Source organism: Ceratotherium simum, chromosome 11 (genome assembly GCF_057802395.1).
Source record: "Ceratotherium simum simum isolate JZ-2026a chromosome 11, ASM5780239v1, whole genome shotgun sequence".
NCBI classification, from domain to species: Eukaryota; Metazoa; Chordata; class Mammalia; order Perissodactyla; family Rhinocerotidae; genus Ceratotherium; species Ceratotherium simum.
Window position 1 is genome coordinate 16,282,650 of NC_141910.1, and position 21,669 is coordinate 16,304,318.

The 21,669-nt window shown below is 46.7% G+C and overlaps 1 protein-coding gene across 7 annotated transcripts in view; it reads left to right on the plus strand.

Moving 5' to 3' along the window:
- LOC106802682 (uncharacterized) overlaps positions 1–21,669 on the plus strand; it is a 134,568-nt gene that overhangs the window by 81,317 nt on the left and 31,582 nt on the right. For 3 of the 7 annotated variants that reach the window (XR_015553627.1, XR_015553628.1, XR_015553631.1), the window contains 3 exons: positions 15,683–15,716; positions 16,366–16,611; positions 19,359–19,772. Coding sequence is in view for 1 of the 7 variants with exons in the window: in XM_087436619.1 (XP_087292745.1) it covers positions 13,319–13,462; positions 15,683–15,716; positions 16,366–16,429 (242 nt within the window). In the remaining 6 variants the exon portion in view is untranslated. Of the gene's footprint in view, positions 1–13,318; positions 13,463–15,682; positions 15,717–16,365; positions 16,612–19,358; positions 19,773–21,669 lie in introns of all 7 variants that reach the window. The other 4 variants (XR_015553630.1, XM_087436619.1, XR_015553629.1 and 1 more) reach the window with 2 other exon arrangements.

The following is a 21,669-nucleotide window of genomic DNA, read 5'->3' on the forward strand; positions in this document are numbered from 1 at the left end:
GTGAGTCCACATACCTAGAGAGCCACCTGAGGATGAAGGAGGGGACAGTTCTCTATGTCCAGAGGGTGGGCCACATTAGAGGGAAACAGGCCTGGCTTCCATCTGAGAAAGATGCCCTGTGTCTTCCCTGTCAATGGAAGGTTTGCACAGTCTGAGGATGACCTCCCTGCCAGGGGCATCTCAGAGGGGAGTGCACAGCCTGCCTAGGAAGGTGGTTTGAGGGTTCTAAAGTCCCTTCCCAAGATGCTCCCTTCGCCATGGAGGAGGAGTCAGCAGAGGGGGAAGCACCTTTGCCCAAGCACTTTGGAGTAGCCATAAAAGCTCAAACTGAGGCACCCAGATTCAACTCCTGCTTCTGTCGCTTTGCGTGTGACTTTTCCCAAGTTTTACTCTCTGAACCTCAGTCCTTCATTAAAAACAAGGATCATGGGAGCTGGCCTGGTGGTGCAAGCGGTTAAGCGCGTGCGCTCTGCTTTGGTGGCCCGGGGTTCGCAGGTTCGGATCCCGGGCGCGCACCGACGCACCGCTTGTCAGGCCATGCTGTGGCGGCATCCCATGTAAAGTGGAGGAAGATAGGCATGGATGTTAGCCCAGGGCCACTCTTCCTCAAGAAAAAAGGGGAGGATTGGCATTGGATGTTAGCTCAGGGCTAGTCCTCCTCACACACACAAAAAAAGATAAGGATCATGGGGGGCCGGCCCAGTGGCATAGCAGCTGGGTTTGCATGCTCAGCTTCGGCGGCCCAGGGTTCAAGGGTTCGGATCCTGGGCGCAGACCTACGCACCGCTTGTCAAGCCATGCTGTGGCGGCGTCCCACACATAAAGTAGAGGAAGATGGGCACTGATGTTAGCCCAGGGCCAATCTTCCTCAGTAAAAAACGAGGAGGATTGGCAACAGATGTTAGCTCAGGGCTAATCTTCCTCATCAAAAAAATAAATAAATAAAAATAGGGATCATGGAATAGTACACTCCTGTTAGGACTTTTGTGAGGTTTAAGAGAGTTAAAGCGGGGCTGGCCCTGTGGCTTAGCGGGTAAGTGTGCGCGCTCCGCTACTGGCGGCCTGGGTTCAGATCCTGGGCATGCGCCGACGCGCCACTTGTCTGGCCATGCTGAGGCGGTGTCCCACATACAGCAACTAGAAGGATGTGCACCTATGACATACAACTATCTGCTGAGGCTTTGGGGGAGAAAAAGGAAAAAAAAAAAGGAGGAGGATTGGCAATAGATGTTAGCTCAGAGCCGATCTTCCTCAGCAAAAAGAGGAGGATTAGCATGGATGTTAGCTCAGGGCTGATGTTCCTCACAAAAAAAATAAATGAAAGAGTTAAAGCAGGGCACTTAGAACTGTCCCATGCCCATTAAGGGCTGTGTATAGATAGCTGCTGTGATTGTCATCGTCCCCATTGTCATCGTTGTCACCACCACCACTACCACCACTGATTTATCACATAGTTATTGATCTCTGTGTGCTAGGGGTGTAGAGATGGGTAGGTTGGATTCCTGCCTTTAAGAAGTTGTGGCCCAGTGCGGAAGGTGAAGAACTGTCACATGTGGAGACTAGGTTAGTGCAGGGTGTGGTCCTTTGGGGAAGGTTCCTGGGGGTGGCTGGCTGGGGCATCCTTCCTCGGAAACTAGCTCCTGAAACCATGACTTGGCTCCAAAGCATTTTTAGGCACCTGAAGCTGCTGTCTTGTCAGTCCAGTGCTCTCCTTGGCCGTTTGCTCTGGGGATGACTGTGCACGAGGTGCCTCTTCTGCACCCCATGTGAACTCTAGGACTGGCCAGGCCTGTCCGGCAAGTCCAAGGGGGCAGAGCACGCCCCCCCCAGGGCCTCCCAGGCACAGCTGGGGCCCACAGACCCCATTCTTGAGCTTTAGAGCCAGAACACTAAAGCTCCCTGTGCGTGCTTCTTCTGTGCCTGGCACTGTGCTGGGCATCCTCCCGTGGTGTCCTGGCACATCATATCCCGGGAGATGGGTGGTGTCAAGTCATCCCCGTTTTACAGCTAAGTAAACAGGGTGGGACAGTAAGTGTCTGAATAAAGGGCAGATCCAGGACTTGAAGCCAAGGTTTCCAAGGCCAAAGTTGGGTGCTGTTTCCATACCCCACCCTGGGCAAGACCAGAGGTGACTCAGCCGAGAACCCAGAGCCAGAGATCTGATAACTGACCACTGCAGCCCAGGGGAAGGGCCAGAAGGGCTCTGAGAGTCCTACCCTTCCGGGCCGGTCCCCTGCTGGCTCCTTGGATCCCTGCCCACTCATAGGACCACCCCCCATCACAAATCCAGTGCCTGCCTGCATAGTGCTCAGGGGACCCCTCCTGCAAAATACTGCGTACCTGCTCACTTCGTAGAAACATCTCTCAAGCAATGGTCATTTTAGAAAAGGAAGGCAGTGGTTTAGAAAAAAACATGTTTTTAAGCAGTGGTGGCCTTTTTTTTTTCTCCAGAAGACTGTTTTTTTCAGAACAGCTTTAGGTTCACAGCAAAATTAAGAGGAAGGTACAGAGGTTTCCCATATCCCCCTGTCCCCACACACGCATTGCCTTCCCCATTGTCAACATCCCCTACCAGATCGGTACATTTGTCGCAATTGATGAGTCTCTGTGCTGGCCTTTTTTCCCCAACAAAATTTCATCTGAACATGCTTAAAATTGAAAACAGATACAAGGGGAACTATTCTGTATGGAGAGAGTGGGGGGGAACCTGTTGTGACCTCCTGTTTCTTGACCCCCTCCTACCCCCCAACTCAGATTCTGCAGAGTCCTAATGTAGTTTATGACCTTTGCTCTGAGGTGGGGAGAGTTAACGCTACTCTTTAATGAGTTCTTCTATGGGTCTGTGCCTCTAGGACATAAGTTCCACGTGGCAGGTTTTTAAAAAAAATTATGGTAAAATATAAGTAACATAAAATTGACCATTTTAACCATTTTTGATTGTACAATTCAGTGGCATTAAGTACATTCCCATTGTTCTGCAGCCATCACCACCATCCATTTCCAGAACTTTTTTGTCACCCCAAACTGAATCTCTATACCCATTAAACAATAACTCCCCATCCTCCCTCCCCTAGATCTTGGCAACCACCATTCTGCTCTGTCTCTATAAATTTGCCTATTCTGCGTACCTCACAAGTGGAATCATACGGTATTTGTCTTTCTGTGTCTGGCTTATTTCACTTAGCAGAATGTCTTCAAGGTTCATCCATGTTGTAGCATGTGTCAGAATTTCCTTTGTTTCTAAGGCTGAATAATATTCCCTTATATATACGCTACATTTGTTTATCCATTTATCTGTTGATGGACATTTGGGTTGCTTACACCTTTTGGCTATTGTGAACAATGCTGCTATGAACATTGATGTACAAATATCTGTTTGAGTCTCTGCTTTCATTTCTTTTGGGTATATGCCCAGAAGTGGAATTGCTGGATCATATGATAATTCTATGTTTAACTTTTTGAGGAACCATCATACCATTTCCCACAAAGGATGCACCATTTTACATTCCCACCAGCAATTCACAAGGGTTCCAATTTCTCCACCTCTTTGCCATCGTGGCAGGGGTTTTTAATCTCTTGTTCATGGCTGTATCCCGAGAGACTAGGACAGTGCCCAGCACATAGTAGGTGCTCAATAAATGTTTGTTGGGTTGAATGAATGGGAGGCCTTGGTCTCTGGGCAGCTATACCCATCACCCAGTCAAGAGAAACTTCCCCTTCTAGTCCCTGCTCAGCTCTAAGACAATCACCCTTTTGATGGGGTAAGTTACCTCGAGGTGCCCACTGATGTCCAGAGCTGCATTAAAGAGGAAATGGTGGCACTGTGGAGGTCAGGGAATCTAACATGCTGGATAGTGTGGGAGTGTTTTAAAAACTGTGGGTCTCGACCCATTTGTGGCTTGTGAAACCAATTGTTAGTGGTTAAAACCAGCATTTATGAAAAATGAGATAGAATAAAAATAACAGGGTATACCACATGGAAGAAAGAGTAAGTATCATTTTGTGAAACTTTTGTTTTTAGTGTGATATTTATGTAGGTGTGTAATGGATCACAAAGAGTTTAAAAAACACCATTGTATAGGGTCTGCAGCCTCTGCTTAAAGAATTCCCCATGGCAGGGAGCCTACTACATTACAAGGAAGCCCACGCTGCTTGGGGGTCCACTGTAACATTGGAATGTTCCTCTCTTATTGAGCAGAAACCATTCACCTTGTAAGATCTTTGCTTTGAAGCCCTACTGTGTGCTAGGACCTGTAATAGGCACTTGAGATGAAGAGAAATAGAGGGTGTCTCTAGGAGTTTAATGGAGAAGAGAGACTGGAGGACAAGAAAGGGGACAGCCTGCTCTGGGGAGGGACGGGAGAGGAGAGACAGTGAATGCTGCCTGGGGGAGTCAAGGAAGGATGCCGGAGTGGGTCTTGAATGATGAAGAGGAGTTTTCTATTCTCTACCAAGAGAAGAGCTTATAGGAAAGTATGGAGATGAGAAAGAGCAGATTATGTTCAAAGAATAGCAAGTAGCCTGGTCTGGCTGGAGTCCAGGATCCCTAAGGAGGTCAGGGGTGAGGATGGCCAACTTGGGGGACATGAGACGGGAGAGCAGGCAAAGGTCAGATTGTGAAAGGTCTTTGTGCCAAGAGCTTAGGTGTTCACCCTACAGCCAGAGGGCTGTCATTTGAATATTTAGGAAACACATGTCAGGATGTGTGCTGGGCTCTGGGGAATTAGGGTGAATGAAACAAAGACCTCTCCTGAGAAGCCGGCACTCCAGCATGGGGAGCGGGCATGAAATAAGGGATCGCATAAGAGCCATATGGTTATAGAAAGTGGGATGAACGGTGTGACGGGAAATAACAGGGTCCCATGAGAGCAGGTGAAGGGGTACCTGGTTTAGACTAGGATGGAAGGCTTCTGTGAGGAAGTGATGCTTAAGTTGCAGCCTGCAGGTGAAGAGCCTTCTTGGCAGAGGAGGTAGCACGGGCAAAGGCCACGAGGGAGGTGCAGAAGACCCTGAGCAAGTGGCAGCTGAGAGAGGGAGTGGGGAGTGGCTGAGCCAGCCTGGGGAGGGCCAGGGACCAGGTGGGGGCAGGCCTAGAGTAAAGATTGGGATTGTATCCCATGGGCAGTGAGGAGCCATTGGAGAGTTTTAAGCAAATGTAGGGGTGTGTGTGGGTATGGGTGTGTGTGTATGATTATTTTTACATGACAGGAAAAGTACATCCAGGGCAAAGATAAGAGTCAGGAGGCCCAGAGGAACAGGAAGGAAGGGAAGCTGTGAGAAGCCGTGAAAAGCCCACCTTTGTTTTCTGTTGATCCTGGAGCTTGGCTGTTTGGACCTGCAGGTGGGGGACAGGAGAAGCACACGTGACACCTGGGGGAACAACGGCATCTTCTGCCGGAGGGTGGGGGAGGGAGGTGTGGACTGGAGTCTTTTATTCTCCAGGATTCCTCTTCCTGGTGCTTTCTCCTCACTCAGGCTAGACTTCTGACCAAATGCCCTCTTCCCACCTCTGCACCTTTGTTCAGGCTGTTTCTGCTCCCTGGAACACCAATACTGTTCCTTTCCCTTTCTTCTTAACCCAAGGTGGCTCAACCTTCAAGGCACAAAGGAAGGCCCACGTCCTCTGCAGGGCTTTCCCACCATTCTAACTCCCCCTTCCTGCCTAGCCCCAGCCCTGCACTTTATATGGCTGGCAGAGGTGGGAAGCTTTCAGACAGCTTTCAGACAGAGGTCAAACTAAAGTGACCATCAATTCTGTATAGAAGAAGTAAGGAACAGAGAAGGACTACTAAAACACTGAGGAAAAAAAAAAAAAGTTAAAAAATGGCAGTAAGTACATACTTATCAATAGCTACTTTAAACGTCAATGGACTAAATGCTCCAATTAAAAGGCATAGGGTGGCTGACTGGATAAAAAAACAAGACCCATATATATGCTGCATACAAGAGACACACTTCAGACCTAAAGACACTCACAAACTGAAAGTGAAGGGATGGAAAAAAATACTCCACTTAAATGGCAATGAAAAGAAAGCTGGGGTAGCAGTACTCATATCAGACAAAATAGACTTTAAAACAAAAACTGTAAAACGAGACAAAGAAGGGCATTACATAATGATCAAGGGAACAATCCAACAAGAGGATATAACACTTGTAAATATCTACGCACCCAATGTAGGTGCACCTAAATATATAAAGCAATTATTAACAGACATAAAAACAGAAATAGACAGTAACACAATAATAGTAGGGGACTTTAACACTCCACTTACACCAACGGATAGATCATCCAAACAGAAGATCAATAAGGAAACATTGGCCTTAAACGACACTAGAACAGATGGACCTAGTAGATATATACAGAGCATTCCATCCAAAAACCGAAGAATACACGTTCTTTTCAATGCACATGGAACGTTCTCCAGGATTGATCACATATTAGGCCACAAAACAAGTCTCCATAAATTTAAGAAGATTGAAATAATACCAAGCATCTTTTCTGACCACAAAGGTATGAAACTAGAAATCAACTATAGGAAGAAAATCAGAAAAGCCACAAATACATGGAGATTAAACAAAATGCTACTGAACAACGACTGGGTTAATGAAGAAACCAAAAACTACCTGGAGACAAATGAAAATGAAAATACGACATGCCAGAATTTATGGGATACAGCAAAAGCGGTTCTAAGAGGGAAGTTTATAGCAATACAGGCCTATCTCAACAAACAAGAAAAATCTCAAATAAACAATCTAACAATGCACCTAAAGGAACTGGAAAAGAAGAACAAACAAAGCCCAAAATCAGTAGAAGAAGGGAAATAATAAAAATCAGAGCAGAAATAAATGAAATAGAGACCAAAAAACAATAGAAAAAATTAATAAAACCAAGAGCTGGTTCTTTGAAAAGATCAACAAAATAGACAAACCTTTAGCTAGACTCACCAAGAAAAAGAGAGAAGAGCAAATAAGTAAAATCAGAAATGAAAGAGGAGAGGTTACAACAGACACCTCAGAAATACAAAAGATTATAAGAGAATACTATGAAAAACTATATATGCCAACCAATTCGACAATCTGGAAGAAATGGATAAATTCTTAGAATCATACAACCTTCCAAAACTGGATCAAGAAGAAGTAGAGAATTTGAATAGACCAATCACCAGTAAGGAGATGAAACAGTAATCACAAAACCTCCCCAAAATAAAAGTCCAGGACCAGACGGCTTCCCTGGTGAATTCTACCAAACATTCAAAGAAGACTTAATACCTATCCTTCTCAAACTCTTCCAGCAAATTGAGGAGGGGGAAGCTCCTAACTCATTCTCTGAAGCTGACATTACCCTGATACCAAAACCAGACAAGGACAACACAAAAAAGAAAATTACAGGCCAATATCACTGATGAACATCGATGAAAATCCTCAACAAAATACTAGTAAATCGTACAACAATACGTTAAAAGATTATACACCATGATCAAGTGGGATTTATTCCAGGTATGCAGGGATGGTTTTAACATTCGCAAATCAATCAACGTAATACACCACATTAATAAAATGAACAAAAATCACATGATCATCTCAATAGATGCAGAAAGCATTTGACAAGATCCAGCATCCATTTATGCTAAAAACTCTGAATAAAATGGGTATAGAAGGAAAGTACCTCAACATAATAAAGACCATATGAGAAACCCACAGCTAATATCATCCTCAATGGTGAAAAACTGAAAGCTATCCCTCTAAGAACAGGAACCAGACAAGGATGCCCACTGTCACCACTCTATTTAACATAGTATTGAAGTCCTAGCCAGAGCAATCAGGCAAGAGAAAGAAATAAAAGGGATCCAAATTGGAAAGGAAGAAGTGAAACTGTCACTATTTGCAGATGACATGATTTTATATATAGAAAACCCTAAAGAATCCACCAAAAAACTTTTTTAGAAGTAATAAACGAATATGGTAAAGTTGCAGGATACAAAATCAACATACAAAAATCAGTTGCATTTCTGTACACTAACAACGAAGTAGCAGAAAGAGAAATTAAGAATAATACCATCCCATTTACAATTGCAACAAAAGAATAAAATACCTAGGAATAAACTTAACCAAAGAGGTGAAAGATCTGTACACTTAAACTATAAACATTTCTGAAAGAAATTGAAGAAGACACAAGAAATGGAAGATATTCAGTGCTCTTGGATTGGAAGAATTAACATAGTTAAGATGTCCATACTTCCTAAAGCCATCTATAGATTCAATGCAATCCTATCAAAGTTCCAACAACATTTTTCACAGAAATAGAACAAAGAATCCTAAAATTTATATGGAACAACAAAGACCCCGAATAGCTAAAGGAATCCTGAGAAAAAGAACAAAGCTGGAGGTATCACACTCCCTGATTTCAAAATATACTACAAAGCTATAGTAACCAAAACAGCATGGTACTGGCACAAAAACAGACACACAGATCAATGGCATAGAATCGATAAGCCCAGAAATAAACCCACACATCTATGGACAGCTAATCTTTGACAAAGGAGCCAAGAACATACAATGGGGAAAAGAAAGTCTCTTCAACAAATGGTGTTGGGAAAACTGGATAGCCATATGCAAAAAAAATGAAAGTAGACTCTTACCTTACACCATACACAAAAATTAACTCCAAATGGATTAAAGACTTGAATGTAAGACCTGAAACTGTGAAAGTTCTAGAAGAAAACATAGGCAATGCACGCTCTTCCACATCAGTCTTAGCAACATCTTTTCAAACACCACATCTGACCGGGCAAGAGAAACAATAGAAAAATAAACAAATGGGACTACATCAAACTAAAAAGCTTCTGCACAGCAAAGGAAACCATCAACAAAACGAAAAGACAACCTAACAATTGGGAGAAGATATTTGCAAACCATACATCTGATAAGGGCTTAATCTCCAAAATATATAAAGAACTCATGCATCTCAACAACAAAAACTACCAACCCAATTAAAAAATAGGCAAAAGACCTGAACAGACATTCTTCCAAAGAAGATATACAGATGGCCAACAGACACATGAAAAGATGTTCAAAATCACTAACTATCAGGGAAATGCAAATCAAAACTACAATGAGATATCACCTCACGCCTGTCAGAATGGCTATAATTAACAAGACAGGAAACAACATGTGTTGGAGAGGATGTGGAGAAAAGGGAACTCATACACTGCTGGTGGGAGTGCAAACTGGTGCAGCCACTATGGAAAACAGTATGGAGATTCCTCAAAAAAATCAACGATAGAACTACCATATGATCCAGCTATTCCACTGTTGGGTATTTATCCAAAGAACTTGAAAAACACCAATTTGTAAAGGTACATGCACCCTGTGTTCATTGCAGCCTTATTCACGATAGCCAAGACTTGGAAGCAACCTATGCCCATCAAGGGACGAATGGATAAAAAGCTGTGGTATATACACAATGGAATACTACTCAGCCATAAGAACGAAAATCCAGCCATTTGTGACAACATGGATGGACATTGAGGGCATGATGCAAAGTGAAATAAGTCAGAGGGAGAAGGTCAAATACCGTATGATTTCCTTCATTAAGTAGCAGATAATAACAACAATAAACAAACACAGAGGGACAGAGATTGGATTGGTGGTTACCAGAGGGGAAGGGGGAGGGAGGAGGGTGAAAAGGATAATTCGGTACATGTGTGTGGTGATGGGTTGTAATTAGTATTTTGGTGGTGAACATGATGTAATCTATGCAGAAATAGAAGTACAATGATGTACACCTGAAATTTTTACAATGTTATAAACCAATGTTACTGCAATAAACAAAAAATTAAAAAAAAAAAAAAAAAAGAATTGTGGGCTATAGACTTACAGAATAAGCATGTTTAAAATAAAATGGAACTTTAAAAAAAAAAAAAAAAAAAAAAAAAAAAAAAAAGAATTGTGTTACACAGCACTGTTGTGGCACTGCACCAGTGGGGACCCCTCTTCAGCTCCAGCTTGGGCCAGGACAAGTGTCTTCCCCACTGAGTGACCTCACAATCCCTTCCCATTCTCCTGGCTCCTAGTGAGGGGCACACATAGTTGGGGCCCCAAAGTCTGTGTCCCAGTCAGCGTGAGATCAGCAGCGAGGCCCCCAGAAGGGGGTTCTGATGGCCCTCATGTCTCTCGCTATTTAGTCAAATGGTCCCATTCCCTGAGTGAGAAGGGGCTGGGGACTGATGTCAGAACCCCCAGCACCTCCAGGGGTCTGCTGCACAGATGAGGTCTGGGAAACTGTCATCCCACTTCCAAGTGCGGGCTTCTTTCTGCTCAACACAGCTGGGCTGGGGACATAAAAACCTGAGTTAAAGAACCTTTTAGGGGCCGGCCCTGTGGCTTGGTGGTTAAGTGCGCACGCTCCGATGCTGGTGGCCCGGGTTCGGATCCCGGGCGCGCACCGAGGCACCACTTCTCCGTCCATCCTGAGGCCGAGTCCCGCATACAGCAGCTGGAAGGATGTGCAGCTATGACATACAGCTGTCTACCGGGGCTTTGGGGGGAAAAAATAAATAAATAAAATCTTTAAAAAAAAAAAAAAAAAGAACCTTTTAGGTGTCCCCACATGGACTTGCTGATCTGGGAGGCCTTGACCTACCCCAGGGGGCAGCCCTTGGTGAGCATATTCTGTCCTGGGCACACTTGTGTCTGCCTGGGGTTGGGGGAGTGCTTGCTGCTGCCTTCTTACCTGCTGGGAGCTGGGCTGCTTGGGAGGGCCATCAACACTGTTAGCTAACCTGCCCCCTGCCACCTATCCCAGGCACAGGGAGAGTTGCCCGTATGGGAAGCTGGCTGCGGCCTGCAGGGCAGGACATTCCGCACTATGTCTTTTGATTGGGATTTGTATTAGACACCCTGTTTCTTTTCTCCGTGAAGGCAGCTGTGTATGGGGACATCTCTGTCCAATTCAACAGTCAGGCCTCCCTTGGCTCCAGTCCCCCTAGGTCTAGTCTAGGATGACTTCTTCCTTCTCTGAGGAAGAAGGGTTCCCCACATTTAATTGACTGCATGCCACATAGTCTGCATTTTAAGTCTGGCCATCCCAAACTTCTCCTCCAAATCCGATGAAAATTCCATCCACCATTATTGTACGATGCTGAGGCAGATTAACAGAAACAAATATACTGATAGATTTATATTTCTTAGTGACTTCTGGGGTTAATGTTACTATCTGAGCCACACCCATGCCAGGCTTTCCTGCATCTCCCCTACCACAGCTTTGTGACGCAGGTCTAATTGCTTAATTGTCTTCTCCCCCACTAGGCTCTTAGCTCTCAGAGGGCAGCAACTGTTGCATTCATCTTTCTATCCTTGGACCTGGCGCATGAAGTCAGTGCTTGATATGTATTTGTTGAGTGGATGGATGTGTGAATTTTAAACTTCTTGAGGGTGGAGACTAAGTCTTTTCCTTTCTGATCAACTCCACATCTCAGCCCACCCCAGAGCTGAGCGCATAATAAGGCTGATAGGTTGGCCAATTGATAGGGGTGCTGGAGAGGCATCTGGAAAAATTTCTCAGGTCAAACTGGATTTTGATCCTCAAGGAAACAAAGAAACCCACAGGCTAGACTCTCCCAAATATCTGGAGTGCTGAGAGTGGGGGCCAGACTCTATCACACGTGAGCGGTGATCCTGGGCAATAGGAAGGTGGTGCAGTGAGGTGGGAAGAACTTGAGTAATAAAACAAGAGAGGGGTTTTACATGGACCAATGGTGATCAAGTGCCAGGAACTGAGGAGTTTGGTTAACTCAGCTCTCTGCCCCCAAGGTCCAAATCTAAAAGAAAGAAAAAGAGGGGGCCGGCCCTGTGGCTTAGCAGTTAAGTGCGCGCGCTCCGCTACTGGCGGCCCGGGTTCGGATCCCGGGCGCGCACCCACGCACGGCTTCTCCAGCCATGCTGAGGCCGCGTCCCACATACAGCAACTAGAAGGATGTGCAGCTATGACATACAACTATCTACTGGGGCTTTGGGGGGAAAAAAAATAAAGAGAAAGAGGGAAGGAGGGAAGGAAGGGAGGAAAAAGGGGAAGGAGGGAAGAGGGGAGGGAGGGAGAGAGGGAGGGAGGAAGAAAGGAAGGAAAGAAGGAAGGAGAGCTAGGCTTGGAAGCTAGATCAAACTGGACTTAAATCCCCTTTCCATCTCCTTTAATTATGGACCTCTAGACATGGTATTAATCTCTCCAAGTCCTAATTTCTGCATTTGTGGAATGAGAGATTAATGTACGTGATGGGCCCCACGCTGTTCTTGGCACGTTGTAGACACTCAGTAAATAATGGGAATTGTTAGTACCGTGGCGTTGTGTTTTGCATGCCATATCAGTGTGGGTCCAGCTAACATAAGCCAAAAAAAGGTCATTTATTAGAAGAATTCTGGCTCACAACCTCGAAGAAAGGGTTGACTCTGAGTCCTCAGGAAGGCAGGAGGGTTGGGCCCTGGGGTTTCAAGAACAGGAAGGCTACCTTTGGCCAAAGGTAGTGCCAGCCTTCTTGGGTGATCTCCAGACAGAGTCTCACTGGCTGATTTGGATTCTGTGCTGACAGTCCCACTGGGAATTGAGGGAGATGGAGGTACCTCAGAAAAGTGAGGTACTGTATCCAGAAGAAGGGAGGTGGAGCTTGCTAGACAGGCAGAACTGTTGACCATCACACATGAGGATCCTCCCCACTCCACCTCCACCCTGGGGCTCATTTAGGCTGGCCAGGTGAGCCCTCATGTGCAGAACTATATAACTACTGTTGCCCCGCACCCTGCCCCATTCTTTAAATTTCTCCACCAGTTTTTAATTTCAACACACTGTCTGCCGGGCCCAGCCCAGCCTGGCCCTGAACAGGAGGGTGGCATCTTGACCTGAAGGGCTGGCTTGCTCCAGGGCCTCCTGCCTCCTCCCCGTCCCTCCCGAAGAGTCCCAGGCCCAAATACTCTCCTGCTCTTTACAAAGTTCTGTACACCCTACAGAAAAGAACCTCAGGCCAGTTTTTAAATTTTCATTTGCTTCTTCCTACTTTTACTTTTTCAAAACTGACTCTTCTGTTTACTTTACTCTTGGCCCAATCCTGCAGGAAAAATGTTCTTAGGAAGGCTACTAGGAGACCTTGGGTTTCCAGTAGAACAAGAGGCTCAACCAAGACAAGGTGAAGACAGTACTGAGGATCGCCGAGTATCCTCCAGTGCTGAGCCCTCCACTGGGCTGTGGGAGGGAAGGGCTTGGCGGAGGGACCCAACTGCTGGCTTTGCCAGCCCTTTCTGCTCCTTCTCTCCTCTTCTTTGCTCCCAGCATTCTACTGCAGCAGTATCATCCACTCAGGATGTCTCAAAGGCCTCTGGGCCCGAGGGGGTCACACTTCAGAGACCCAAGCTTTCATGGTGAGCAGCCTCAGGCCCGATAAGGGTGAGAAACAGGCCTGCCTTCTCAGGACTGGTAAGTCAGCATATTTGCCTTTTTGCCCTCGTCCTCCCCTCTCTCCTGCAAGATTCCTGGGGCCATGCTCTCACACCCCACCAAGACCGCCCATTCCAAGAATGGCGGCTTGCTGCTAACCTTCCCCTTCCCTTTACCCTTGCTAAAGCTCATCTCTCGTATGTCGCCTTCCCTTCCAGCCAGCTGTGTGTTAGAAAGCTCTGATCAGTTAATTCCCACACAGGCAGAAAATTTAAAATCCAAGAGAACTTGTATTTTATAGGGGAGATTTAATGGGACAGAGTGTCAATTTCACAGGGTAAGTCTAAGGATTAGCTCCTCATTGTGGGGCCCCCTGGGCAGTGTAGCTCTAGTGCCTGAGGGATGGAGAGAGGGATGGATGGGTGGAGGGAGAGAGGGAGGGATGGAAGGAAGGAACGAACAAACCAACTGGTGGGGAAGGAGGGAACTGATGGGGAGAGATTTCTAGTCATCTACCACATAAACACATGGCCGTTTGCTTTGCCTATACACAGTTCTGGCTGTGGGGAGGGCAGCTGGACTCGGTTACCAGCCTGAGCATTGTTTAAAAGTAAGGGAAACAATTTTTTTTTTTTTTGGTGGGGAAAGATTTGTCCTGAGCTAGCATCTGTTGCCAATCTTCCTCTTTTTTTTTCCTCCCTGAAACCCCAGTACATGGTTGTATATGTATCCTAGTTGTAAGTCATTTTAGTTCTTCTATGTGAGCTACTGCCACAGCATGGCAGCTGACAGACGGGTGGTGTGGTTTTCTGACCGGGAAGTGAAACTGGGCCACCGAAGCAGAGCGCCAAACTTGAACCCCTAGGCCATCAGGGCTGGCTCAGGAAAACAATATTTTTAAAGAAAATGATGAGAAGCAGTGAAATATGCCATTGGAGTAGGAGAATTTATTTTCTTTCATTTCTTGTTTTGAGCTATAATAATCCACAAAGCACAAAATTCACACTTTAAAGTGTACGATTCAGTGGTTTTTAGTATATTCAGAAGGTGTGGCAACTATCATCACTATCTAATCCCAGAACATTTTCCTTATCCCACAAAGAAACCCCAGACCCATTAGCAGTCACTCCCTACCCCCCAGCCCCTGGCAACCACTAATCTACTTTCTCTATGGATTTGCTTATTCTGGACATTTCAAATGAATAGAATTGTACAATAAATGGCCTTTTGTATCTAGCATCTTTCACTTAATGTTTTCAAGGCTCATCCATGTTGTAGCATGTATCAGTACTTCATTCCTGTTTATTGCTGAATAATATTCCATTGTATGGATGTACCATATTTTGTTTATCCTGATGGCCATGTGGATTGTTTCCACTTTTTGGCTCTTATAAATAGTATTGCTCTGAACATTCATGTACAAGTTTTCTTGTGGACATATATTTTCAATTCTCTTGAGTATATACCTAGTAGTAGAAATGCTGGGTCACATGGTAATTCTGTGTATAAATTTTTGAGGAACTGCCATGGGTTGGGGATTTTTGATGCCTTTTTTCCTGATAATAAATATAACATATATTCATTGTAGAAAATTTATAATATATATGAATGTATTCAGAAGAAAATAAGATTCACTCTAATTATATAACCCATTAATAACTACCTTTAATATATTGATGTCTTTACTTCTTGTCTTGCTTATGTACATCATTTTAAGTATTGTATTGAGCTTAAAATATATATAGTTTTGTGTCTTAATTCTTTCTCTTTATCTTCAGTTGTTAGCATTTTCCATGTCAATAAATATTATTATAATGTGGTTCTTTCTGACCACATTCTGTCATCATTGGGTGCATCATAACTTATGTAATCAACGTGCTCTTCTTGGACATGTAGATGATTTCACATTTTTGTGATTATCGGAAGTGGTACAATATCCTTGTATATAAATGTCCCTCTACATCTCTGATAAGTTTTGAGATAAAATCTTAGAAGTGAAATTCTGGGTAAAAGAATGTGAGCATTTTTAAAAATAAACGTTTCATTTTGAAATAATTTTAGATTTACAGAAAGGTTGCAAAGACAGTACAGAGAGTTCCCATATACCCTTTACTCAGCTTCCTCTAATGTGCATGTCTTACCTACTAGAGCAGATTCGTCAAAACTAATAAATTAGCATTGATATACTGCTATTAACTAAACACCGGACTTTATTTGGTTTTCACCAGTTTTCTTACTGATGTCTTTTTTCTATTCTAGGATCCAGTCCAAGATACCATGTTGTATTTAGGATGTGAGTACTTTTAAGGTTTTTGATGTCTGTGTGTGTGTGTAAAAAAGCTGTATGAATTTATATTCCCACCAATATAGGGGAAAAAAGACTTCACCAACCCAACAGGCATAACAGCAACAATAACAGCGTGAATTTAGTGGGCATTTCTCAACTGCGGGCGGGTTTACAGATTTGTCCATTTGTTTGGTAGCCAGTTGTACTTTTTGGTTTTGATTTCCCCATCATCTATAGGGGTTTTTGTTGATGATTAGGCTTTTAGCTTCCATTCAAGCTGATGTACAACCAGTGTCAGGTGAGCGTCTGGAAAGTTGTCATGGCATCCTGCAAAGTCACCCAGGCAGGGGCCACCTGGGAAGGGTAGGCTTGCCCACATACTCCCTGCAGGCCTTGTTTCTCCCGCAGAGGCCTGTCCCAGGCCAGCTGTGGAACCTGTGGAGCGAGATGTGCTCTCCTAGAGAGCAGGCTCAGCTGGTGGCCCAGAGGCCAGCTGTGTACGAAGAGCAGTACAGGGTGGGCAGTGACATGTTGTGAAGAGCACTGTCTAGGAGTCAGCAGAATTGGGGTTTCGTCCTAGTTCTCTTACTACCAATGTGAACTTGAGCAACTCCGGTCCATTTTCTGAGCTCTGGTTTTTTCATCTGGTTAACAGGCGGAATCTCAGGGACCCAACGGACGATTGTGAAGACTTTGTAAAGCACTGTACAAATGGGTGATATTGTCATGGGGATGATGTCATGAAGGGGACTGAGCAGTGCCTTAGGTGGACAGTATGAATCTTAATCTGCCATCCCAGGAGGGCCACAAATGCTCCTGAGATCAACTCAGTTCCAACCCTGAGCTCGCATCTGCCTGACTAGGAGGAAATTCCATCATGGTCATTATGGGCCCCCTTCTGGTAAGCGTCACCCCAGAATCCAGGGGCCTCACAGAACTGCCCAGAAAAGGGGCACTTGCATGGGCCGTCCACTCTGATGGGCCTGGTGCCCTGTGAGGCTCAGACTCTGTCTCCAGGCCATACTTGAGGCTTTTGTGCCCAGGGCCCTGGCTTCCCACCTCTGAGGCCACCCCTCCCTTGGGGTGCAGAACACGTTCTTGCTCCTCTTTCCACTCCCCGGTTTCTCCTTCCCTCTCCCCTCTCATTTCCTCCCTCTCGGGGAAGCCTTCAAGACACTCTCCTCAGAGTCCATGAGGAGCCCAGGCTCACGAAAACAGAAAGGAGAGAAGGGCCTGGGGCTGCTTATGTCTGGTCCTGAAACTCAAAGAGGATCCATCCAAGAACTTTTTGGAATGGGAGGGGAAAGGAAAAACGCAACCATCTAAACAGAAATTAATATCTGAGAAAATAACCTGGCCATGCCAAGCAGAAGTTGGAAACTGTGTCCCCTTGTCCAAATACTGTCACAAGCCTGCAGTGTGGGCTCAGGCATGCCACCCGTTGTCTCTGAGCCTGTTTCCTCAGCTGTGCAATGGGGGGCGGGAAGTTTCTATAGCCTCTAAAGAGTCTGCCACTTCCTGGGAGGGGCGAGGTTTTCTTTTATTTTGACTGGACCAGGACCCCTTGAGCGGCCTCACCAACAGATTTTTACTGAGGCTGTTTTTGGTCTAATCTGTAAGGGTTTTCTGTAGCTCTGTGTAATCCTCACGGTCAGTATGAGCTTGCTCTGGGTTTGGCCTAGGTGTTCTCTGTGCGTTATCTCATTTAATCCTCGTAACTGCTTGTTGGGTTGGTCCTATTGTTTTCATTTTCTGAAAGAGGAAACAGAGGCCAGGTAGCTTTCCCACAGCTACGCTGGGGGTGAGGGGTAGAGCTGGCCTGACTCTGAAGCTGAGCTTCCAGCCCACTGGGGTGTGTCCCCTCAGGGGGCAAAGGGAACCAAAGGCAAATGTCCTGGGACAGAGTATGTGACTCTCCTCAGACCCAGTCTGGGAAAACCCTCCCTGAAGAGACTCCCAGGTTCTCCTGTTCCCCTGCGTCCTGAAGAGGTGGGGAGAGAGTGGTGAGGAGCATACGAACTCCCTGGGGACGAGGGTTCACTGGAGGTGAGAGCAAGCATTTCTCAAAATGCTGGGGTCACTGCCTGGACACAAAGCTCTGGACGCTGCCTGCACACTGCCCTGCAGAGGGCCATCCTCCTTTCTCCAGTGGCCGGGGACAGGCATGTGGCCAGTTGCGTTCATGCGAAGGTGGTCGGGAGTACCTCAGCCTGCTTCCTCCTTGGACTGGGGTGGGGATGATGTCTGGGTTTGCATCTGGTTTCAGGGCAGACACACGCCACTGTCATCATGCACCACCCAAGGGCAGGGACCCACATCTGGGGCTCACCACCTCAACACAGGTCCAAGACAGCCTGGAATGGTGCTGCTCAGAGTGACATCAACAAGCGTCGCCCTCAGTGGTTCTGTCACATCGGTCCCTCCACTGCCCCCACAGAGTTACTCCTACTTCCAATTTCCACATCTCTCCCTTCACCCCATGGGCTAAAAATTGGAAAAAGAGAAAATCCCAAGACCTTGCAACCCTCCAAAGATGCATTCTATCCAACATTCCTGATGAACTTGTTGGGAAATGGGACCTTATTTATCCAAATCTTAACTTAAACCAAGTTTAGGGTTATATTGACTCAAAAATCACATTGGGCCATTTCTCTCCGTTTGTACGTATTAAGCCCTTTCTGGGCGGTACTGGGCCAGGCACTGTGAGTATAATAGAAATCCAGGGCAGACGTTCTAAAGGCCATCCTTCATTTTACAGATGGAAACCAGACAGCCCAGAGAGGCTAAGGAGCTCGGCCAAGGTCACACAGCTACTTGGGGGCAGTTGTGGGTTTGGGATGTGAAGTTCCTGTCTTTCAGCCCTGTGCTCTTTCGACAGCGTCTTACACAACTTACAGTATGCTTGGAGGAGCAGGAGTGACACCTCTGAAATAATGACAGAACTCTCAGAGGGAGCAGAGTTCCCCTTGGTGGTGGTTTCCCACCCACAGTGGGCTTGCTGCCAGTCTTATGTTGTTTACTTATATATGCTTGTCTAGGGGTTGTAATTTTCTTTTGAGACACTGGGAAATCCCGTAATTAAAAAAAAAAATGATTTGGTGAAATTGAATTCGTACATATTTGCCCAGTTTGTGCTTCTTCGGTGTATTTGTGTGTTTTGTGGGGGATATTCTAGCACTTTCTGTTCTTAGACAATTTCACATAGGTTGATCTGGGTTGGGGCTCTCTGTGTGTGCTTTGCACAGGCACAATGACAGAGACAGAGGAGAGTGGGAATGAAGCATGGTGAAGAGGTAACTGGTGCCCATGTGGAAGGGAGACATTGTGCCATCTTACTGACTGGGATGCTCTGAACCTGGAGGGAGAAGAGGGTCTGCCATGGTTGTCCACTGAGGAGGTGCAGTGGGGGCTCTTGGTGAAAGGAAAGAGGCTGGTAAAGGTCTATCTTAACCAGGAGTGTACAGGTGTTGAAGACTCTTGACTCGGTATCGGTGTCATTCATTCATTCGCTCAAATTATTCTGGAGAACATTCAACAAATAATGATCTAAAAATCACCTCTGGGCAAAGGCCCTGTGTTAGGTTCCAGGAAGGATGTGTTTTATATCCAGGGACATGTCTTGGTTATATTCTTTCCTGTCTCCTCCAGGTACCACGGTCTGCCTGAGGGCTCCCACTCCACCTCAAGGGCTCCGGAGTTGACTCCTGGCTGGTTTGGGGCATCCTGGAGCTGGAGTGGGGGTGAAGGCTGCCCCTCCACACTGCTGCCTCACCAAGATCAGATTGGAGGGAGCAAGGCGCTGCGGGGCTTGGCCTGACTTGCGAGGAGAACTGCCACCACAGCTCCTCTGAGAAGCCAGTGGGCCGAGCAAGAGCCAGGGTTGCAGGATCATGGGTTTCCACCCTTCCCTGACTTACACCTGACTTTTTGTCAGAGAAGATGAAAACAACCAAGTCCACTATCCAGAAATGAAACCAGATTTGGATCTTATGAGAGATCAGGATAAAGTCTCAAAGCAGAAGCCCAGGGACCTTGGCGCAGGCAGGGGCACAGGCCTCAGAGGTCGGGGTCGGGGCCTGCCGGGGCCACACAGTGGGCAGAGAGGGGGCTGGGGGGAGCAGGGTGCGGTTGGGTAACATTTCTAACTCCTGTTTCTTTGGAGCTATGAGTCGGACAGATTTTATCTCTCCTGTTTTGACCCTCTATGGGGCAACAGCTGGGGGGCAGGGGAGAGAACAGAGAGCGGCAAGCCCGCTGGTTCTTCTTTTGGCCCATTTAGCAACTTCCCGTAACTTTTGAGCAAGGACAGGTATAACCTCTTGTGCCCTGAGGTGTGCCATCTCCAGCATGTGCCTCTGGCCCCACAGCCATCTAGAAATTGACCCTGGCTCAGCCCACTCAAAAGCAAATTCATTGACCATGGGGAAAGGGTGGGGGGACATTAAATACGCAGCCTTGGCTGGGCTCTTCCGTTCATCTGACCAGTCACTCAGCAGACAATTTTTGGGCACTGACTTTGTGCCTTGCACAGTGAGGGGCATTCTGGCTCATGTCTCCTCCACGCTCCACTCCTTTCCCCTTTATCGCTCCGCAAGGCCCACATGTTACCAATGAAGATGTGGGACCACAGGGAGAAAACCATGGGCTTGGCCTGTGCCTCTAAGTGAGCGAAGCTGATGGCAAAGTCTCTTGGCAAATTCATGGGTATCTGCTACAGTCTTTTCCTCAAGTTGCTTTGGGTGCTTTCCAAACTAAACAATTCCGTAAAGGTTGGGGGAGGAAGCAGGGAAGCTTTCCAAGGAGAGGAACAGCATGGGCAAAGGCCCCGTGGTGAAAGGGAACAAGCCTCCTTCAAAAAACCCGAAGGAAGGCAGTGTGACAAGGAAGGAAAGGTGAGTTTGTAGGTTGGGTTTGCTGGGCAAGTGGGGCCTCTCTGTGAGCCCCACTCAGGATCCCCCACTTTATCTAGGACACCGCTTTCCTTCCTCAGATCTTGGTCCAGGCACGGCCTTCTCTGAAAAGCCTTCCCTGAGCAGCTGGATACAATCAGGTTCTCTAGTAAATGCCCTCTTCCACTTCCCCTTCAAGCCTTTTTCTGGCCTCAGAGGGAGCTCTGCTCTTCAAGGGCTGGGGCTTTTCAGCGTTCTGTGACCTCTGGCTGAAGTTGGCCCTCCTTGCTCCTGCCTGAAGATCAAGCCTTAGCCTGGAACTGTCCTGGAGGGGTATTGGTGGGGAGCTGCCAAGCATGTGACCAGGGCCTGCTCTGTGCCTGAGAACCAGCCCTATCCACAGGAGCTCCGGGGGCTGTCAGACACAGGGTGCAGGGCAGCTAGCTGACAGGGGATGTGACAGGAGTGTAAACATGCCATCAGCCCCTGACCCTGTATTCTGGGAACAGCCTGACCTCATGGTCCATACCCTCCTCAGCCACCCACCATTGTTATTACCCAGAACCGTTCCACCTCCTCTGAAACTGTTCCACAATCCCCACTCTCTGATCCCAGCCTTCTCCCTTCCCGAGTTTTCATCCACAACTCCCACTGCCCCTGTCCTCAACCTCATGGAGTTCCCCAGCACCCCCCTGCTGAAGGCCCAGACCTTTTCCATCACATGAGACACCCCCTTCCCCAGAACTGCCACCCCCTCGCTCCTTTGTCCTTCCCCTGCCCCTGACTGGGCTAGATCATCCCAGCTCAGGGTCAGATCACCGTCCCACTGCCCTCATCTCCCCAATGGGGGCATCCGAGCTACCACCAACTCCAGGCCTCCAACTGCAATCAAACCTCAAGCAGCCAGCGTTTGCCTCTCCCTCCCCTAGAATGTTCCAAGCTTTCCCCACCGTCCTCAACCCCATGCCTCTCCACCACACTTCTGGCAACAACCACAGATTCCACTTCTCTGAGAAATCAGAGGTCACCTGATGGAGCCACCCACTGTGGCAGTCATGGACGGGTGCTGC